This window comes from Echinops telfairi, unplaced genomic scaffold (genome assembly GCF_000313985.2).
Source record: "Echinops telfairi isolate 266 unplaced genomic scaffold, ASM31398v2 ScPeMD7_21;HRSCAF=78, whole genome shotgun sequence".
NCBI lineage: Eukaryota > Metazoa > Chordata > Mammalia > Afrosoricida > Tenrecidae > Echinops > Echinops telfairi.
The window spans coordinates 4,953,770-4,960,592 of record NW_022103918.1 but is presented as its reverse complement, the minus strand read 5'-3'; the positions used below and the strand labels follow the sequence as shown (position 1 = coordinate 4,960,592).

Genomic DNA, 6,823 nt, shown 5'->3' with positions numbered 1-6,823 from the left:
CTTGTTTATTTTCAGGCCTTTAAGACCCAGACACTATATCTTTTGATAGCCAGGCACCATCAGCTTTCTTCACCACATTTGTTTATGCACCTGCTTTGTCTTTAGTGATCTTGTTGGGATAGGTTGTGTGGTTCTTCCATGTGGGCTTTTTTGTTTCTCAGCTAGATGGCCGCTTGTTTATTTTCAGGCCTTTAAGACCCAGACACTATATCTTTTGATAGCAGGGCACCATCAGCTTTCTTCACCACATTTGCTTGTGCACCCATTGTTTTTTATTTTTATCTGTGTCTATTATTTTAAAGAAACCACTTTTCTCTTCTGATACCTTTAGGTTATTCTTCTAGTTCTTATCTTCACAGGCATCCCCAGCCTCTAGCCCCACAGGAACCATCCTAGAGAATTCTCCTGTTCTCCTGCCAACAGACTTTCATCCTTCAGAAATGTCCTACTTTAGAGTCATCTCTGACTATCCTGTTCTGATCTGCCAGAAAGGCCAGGTTGTGATGTTTCTCTGGCACCTTAGTGCAATAAAGGGCTCTCTATTGATCTTTCTATTTCTTATGATTATAGTCCATGGACATGTTCTCATATGACATATACTGACTTTTGATACCTTCTCCTTAAAGCAATTATTTGTGGTTGGTCTCCTGAGTTTCCCACTGGGAGAAGGACAGGAGCCAGAAGAGTAAGATGAGAAAAGTTTCCAGAGAGGTGCTCATCAGGACATAGAGAGAGTCAAGGTGGGCTCCAGGGACAGAACTCTCATTGAGATGTGAGATTTTAGGCCATTTTTCTACTGTGCTCCGAGTTGTCTCTTCTCCAAATACATGTTGTGTTCCTTTGTTGGGGCTGGAACCACTCATGCATCATTGAGTTGACGCTGGAATTCCTCTATCTTGGACCTGGTTTCCATCCCTCTGGATGATACAGCAACCCCAGGTCTGGAACTTCCTTGGAAGCAGTAGAAGCATACCTGAGAACTGCTGCAGTGACAACTAGCCAGTAGTTCCAAGATATGCTCCTTGGTGGGTATCTCTAGCATCACCTGCCAGCAACAGAGTTCACAGAGCTGGTTGTAGTCTGGGAATCTAGTGTTACTATAATGGTTGACATGCTGACAGGTCTCAGGAGCTCTTTAGCTCTTTGACAGAGCTGTGTATGGGGGTAGTGGTGGGGGTGGAACTTCATATAGTCACATTTTCCCTGCTCATCACTGTACTCAATGGTGGCCACTGCGTTAAACATATCTGGATCAAGGCATAGAACACACACACAGCTCTATTTAGAATGATTTTGGAGTTTCATATAAAGCAGTACATGGCATGGTGTTCCATGGAAGGTCCTATACCAGTGACCCTGGACAGAGCTGCTCACAGAGCCACATATTTGGGCACCACCGTGGCAGTCATTTTCCCTGCCAGTGCTGATGTCCCCAAGAAGCCACTGCCCTTATAAGGCAAAATCACTTTCAATTTTAATTGAAAAAATAAAACAAAACTTCTTTCCCTTCTTAGGGGAAAACAAATTAAACCTTGAATTTCATGATTCCTACTGTTCTTAATGTTGTCAAGCTGACCCCAGGGTACTTCAAATTGTAGAGTTTTCATCTATCCTCAGCATTACTTAAGGGTCATAGTTAAAAGTCGTTTGAACCGATTTGTTTCAGATAGGTATAATATAGTTTTCGAATTTGATATCTTATTTTGTTATTTTTCAAAATAGGCTTATGAAGCATACTAGAAAGTCTTTATCCTATCTTTGTAGAAGTAAAGTCAAGAACAGTTTCATCTTAAAAATGATGGTATCAAATTTTTAGCAAGATGCTTTACTTTCAAGCTAACAATAGTATAATTATTCTTCTAACCATGTATTTGCTTTCTGTACTGACTTATTACTTCCCAGTTAAATAAAATTTAACGTACATCCTTGATGACTTAACATCTTTACTTATAAATCTCAGTTATAAATGCTTCTCTTCCTTTGTGTATTTCTATTGGTGGACTTTTATGAAGGAGGTTACCCAAGTTCATCAGATGCAAAGACGAAAATATAATTGTAAGTCAGAGAAGGTTGATTGAAGAGTTACTATATGACAGAGGCTTAAGGAGAAAAGGAGTCAGTCTGTCAGTCTGACAACACCAAGATGGATTTCCTAGGCATTAGTAAAGTCACAAATTATATTTTGTGACTCACTGACAGATGGGCATCAATGAATTTTAAATTGAATAAAAACTGAGATGTTGTAACTAATAATGTATTATTATATTAAGCATGGTTAGACACAAGATCTAAATAAAGCATGAAATTAAATCCAGCCTGCATGGGGTGACCAAATCAACCATTCTGAACAAGTTGAAAAAATAAATTCAGTGAGCTACATTGTTATATTGTGGCATTTACATAATCTGTTGCCAATTTGAGACTTAAGAGTGAATGGGGTGGAGTTTAGCCAGCCAATCAGGTCGCAGTTTGATGACCTCATTCGGCTGCTAAGGAGGTAAATAGCTCATTGGGGGAGGGACACTCAGATACTTCCTATGAGACATTCCTGTTCACATGTGGCACTATGCTAGAGCCCTGGAGCTGAAGGAGTCATGCGGAGAGCTCTACCAGAGCTGAGATACTTCCACCACCATTGGATCCACAAAACTTTCCACCCACTGGCCTGTGATTTTCCTGTATTTGGTGTCATTGCATGGCTGCGTGAGTCTAAAGAAGAATTTATGGACTAGTATCAACATATACGGTAATGTCGGATTTATAGACTTGATCTGGACTGGGCTGGGATGTTTTCTCAATATTCAATTGCTCTTGTATATTAAACTCTGTCTTATACACATATGAGTGTCTATGAATTTGTTTCTTAGTCTACCCAGAGTAACACATTTATGTATACATATACATATGCGAAATATTGTTTTATATATACATATGTTCTATGCATATGTATATAAACAATGCTTCATATATATATATATAAATATATATATATATAAATAGGAGAAAAATGGAGAAATATACATATAAAACAGTGATTCTTACTTAATTTATTATATATAATATATACATAGTTTTCCTTGAACTGAGTTGATAGATCACTTGTCTTTAAGCTAACAGATCATACAATGAGGCTAATATAATGTGGCCCCAACTAGTCATAGAGTATCAGATAGAGTGCACAGATTTAGATAGGATTCAATAATTTCCTCTTATATATTTGCAATGAGAATTTAAAAATTGTTTTTGCCTTCCAAAAACCCAGTGCCCTAAATAATACAAAGCAGAAATACGTAATATTTTTACTGAACAAATGGACTTACATCACGATCAATTCCTTTTATGCAAAGGGCAGGGTTCAGGGGCAGATGACAGATGCCGGTATTTATATCCTGAAAGAATTCCTCAAGTCTGTCCATTTCTTTCTTCAGTACCTCCTGTGAAAAATCATGAGGAAAAAGTATTTACGACACTGCAAACAGCTTGACTTTTCCTGAAAGTTACAAATCTCTTCTCATCGATTACATAAACTAATTCAAGGGTTGTACATTTTTGTAACTCTGGGGTCAGCCAGGTGATGTACTGCGTATGAGGAGGCAGCGGGCTAAAGACAACAGGGGTTTGGGGGAAAGGAGGAACGAAAGAGTATGTGACCTCTCTCCAGGTTCCTAACACCAATTAGGAATAAAACAAAGCAGAGCACAGACTCAAAACAAAATATGTGGAGACAGTTTTGGCCAGCAGCCCATCAATTTGCAATTCGTGGCTTAAGTAATTATTAGCATACTCCACTTCTGGAAACTTCCTGAAATTGTAGTTTGTAACTCTGAATACTTAAACAGGATGACAGCACCAACAGTGCATTTTAGAAAAAAATATTCACATGTTTTAAGAGCAATAATATAAAAGTGACGATTATATAAAATATAACAATAATATCTGTGCACAACATTTTCTAGATAGCAATGAGTGGTTTTTTTTGATACTTGATGTCCTCAATTGTTAATATATGTGGAAAGTCAGTGACCAGAAACCACACCTGTAAGACTGTGCACCTCCTGATGAAAGAGGAGACAATACCACCAATTCATCCCAAAACAAAAGAGAAATTCCTTTAATTCATTTCTGAAAACTCCTTCAAGCCCAATTCTAAAGATTAAGGTATCATATCTATCATGCTTTCCTAACTCTTGAGAGATTCTTAGCATTGACTGCTGGCTCATTGGTGAGCAATAAAATCCACGACTCCTAGAATGAAGGAAAGTTGTAAGGTGGAGAAATGAGGCAAAATTCTACCAATGTACTCATTCTTTATCTGTTTTAAAGAGTTTTGTCCATATCTGGGTTTCCCTGTTGAATTTCATGGAGGGAAGTCTTTGCTCTGTTTGTTTAACCAAAATTTGCTCTCTGTTGGGAGCCCTGGTGGCAGTGTAGAAAGTGTTGGACTGAAAACGATAGGGTCGTCATTTCAAACCCATCAGCCATTGTCCCAAAGGCGGTCGAGGCTATTCGCACCTGTAAAGATTTGCAGCTCAGAGACCCTGTCTACAGTCCCGAGGAGTCAGAACTGACTCCAGGGCAGCGGACTCTATGTTTGGTCCAGTGATGTTTAAGTAGTGGTTAAATAACTGCCCGTGACTGATCTCGTGAGAATGTCTCCCACCTCTATCTCCTGCTATTGTCATCTGAAGGGGTGTTATCAGAAAAACAATAAAAATAAGATGAATGTATTTGAGTGAATAATGTCAAGATCACGACGGAATTTGGTGTTAGCGGTATAAAAATATCACAGATGTTTTTGTGACCCTAGAGTGCATCTTTTAACATAAGATAAAGATCATACTTACACATAAAGTGTATCATTATAAAACAGATTTATTTCACGTGCTATCAGCTTTTTGTCTATTACTAGAAAATCACCAGTGAGTTCTCAGAAACATGCAGGACTCCTGGAATCCCCTTTGCTGTGTCCCCCAGGTTGTGCATCTTCAGGCAGCTTCATATACGCAGAGCTTACATGTTTCTGGTCGAAAATGAATCCCATGCTTATGCTTTTTATCTTCCATTTTGCCCCAAAGCTGAATAGCTTCTGGAATTGCTACTAAATGATTACCAGCCAGGAAAACATCTTCAACTGGGAAAACATTCTGGGACACCTTATTTAGAAATATGTTCATATTGATTTCTTAAAGATTCCAGATTATCTTAAGATGAAAAGTAACCTTGAGTTTCCTTGAGGACAAAAATACATATTGTAGTCAGCTTCCTGTTCTTAATTTCTAATGTATAGTAAGGACATGAATGCTATTGACTCAATTCAATGGAGGGAAGTCTTTGCTGACTCATAGTGACTCTACCGGACAGAACGGAACGACCCCAGTGGGACCCAATACTGTCACTTTTTTCCACAATAGAAAGCCTCATCTTTCTCCTGGGGAGCAGCTGGTGCTTTTGAACTGCTGACCTTGCAGTTAGCAGCCCAACACGTAATCCATTACACCACCGGGGCTCCTAAATGCTATTGAGATGTCCACTCTCTTGCCACATCTAAAACGTTGAATTTAAGAGAACCTACTCAATGATCAGTGCAGGGAACTAGTGATGCAGATAATTAAAAAGAGCAAATGTTCTTTCATTAGATCCAGGAAATGAATAGCCAGGTCTATTGTTATGACACAATATTCTGACAACCATCCATGGGGTTGATTTTAGTGCAATTGTCTCATTTAGGTAATTGTATTTGTTTTAAAATAAATGTATTTAACAACGTGGCTGGTGAAATGTTAGGAAATCTAGAGCTAGATAGCTAAAGATGCACTAGAAAGCATTTGCATCGTGCTACCATTTTGAAGGGATTAGCCCATTTAGTCACACTCTCCTTCAGTTGGTCCCTTTTTATCAGGTTCCTTGAGATTGAAGCACCATGTCCGGGTGACAGACATTATCAGTAACTTTACTCTAGTAGATGGAAAAGTTGATTTAAGAATCATATAGCTAAATGTAGTTTGGAATTTGCTTTCTAAATGATGTGATTAAAATTTAATTGGAACAAATTATTAAAACGAAAAAAGCAACGTCACCACATGAAGATAGAGTTCTCAACAAACCTGTCTTTGAGGGTCACTGGCAGACTTGACTTTTTCCCCAATAGCTCCCAAAATTTTGAGAAGTTTCTTCTCCTTGGAAAACTCATCACTTAAGGCTTTTCCTACACAGAACTGGAGAGCAGCCAGAAGCTTCTGGTACCAGCTTTTAAAATAAGCTTCGTTCTGTGCATCCTTTAGCAGCCTGGAGGGAAGAGAGGATTATCTTTCTGTATCTAAAGCTGATTTTTAAACCACTTCGAGCAGGAACACTAGTGCATTTTAGACTAATCTGTAGTCAGTGGCTTTGGGCAGTTCAACAACCTAAAATAGGAGAAAATGTTGTTTATTTCTTGGATGCCATCAAGTTCCCTGTGATAGATAATGAGGATCCAAGAGTGAAGAATCAATAAGAAAGCTGCCTTTTCTCATTTCAATTCACAATGCACGTTTTCTTCACTCAGGCTTCTGAATTCTTTAACAATCACTTATCTCAAGAATGTATTTTGTATTGATTAAAATTAGACAAAAATCATTAGAAATACTGTTTACTAGTGACCATATTATGCTAGTGCTCAATCATACAGCTAGTCCTTATATTTTCTCCATAATGCCCCCACTCTACTAGATAACTGGGTGTTTGTTGCTTTGTCTTCCAGCTCCTTTGTGGGCTTACCTGGAGGAAGTAATCAGACAAGTTAGAACAGGCTTTTCATTTTGTTTTCAGTCATTTCTAGACTCAA

At 38.3% G+C, this 6,823-nt stretch overlaps 1 protein-coding gene across 3 annotated transcripts in view; it reads right to left on the bottom strand.

Moving 5' to 3' along the window:
• Positions 1-6,823, bottom strand: part of PIK3C2G (phosphatidylinositol-4-phosphate 3-kinase catalytic subunit type 2 gamma) — a 471,530-nt gene that overhangs the window by 163,890 nt on the left and 300,817 nt on the right. For all 3 annotated transcript variants that reach the window (XM_045288491.1, XM_045288490.1, XM_045288492.1), the window contains 2 exons: positions 6,105-6,285; positions 3,321-3,434 (listed from right to left, as the gene is read on the bottom strand). In XM_045288491.1, the coding sequence (XP_045144426.1) occupies positions 3,321-3,434; positions 6,105-6,285 (295 nt within the window). The remainder of the gene's footprint in view (positions 1-3,320; positions 3,435-6,104; positions 6,286-6,823) is intronic.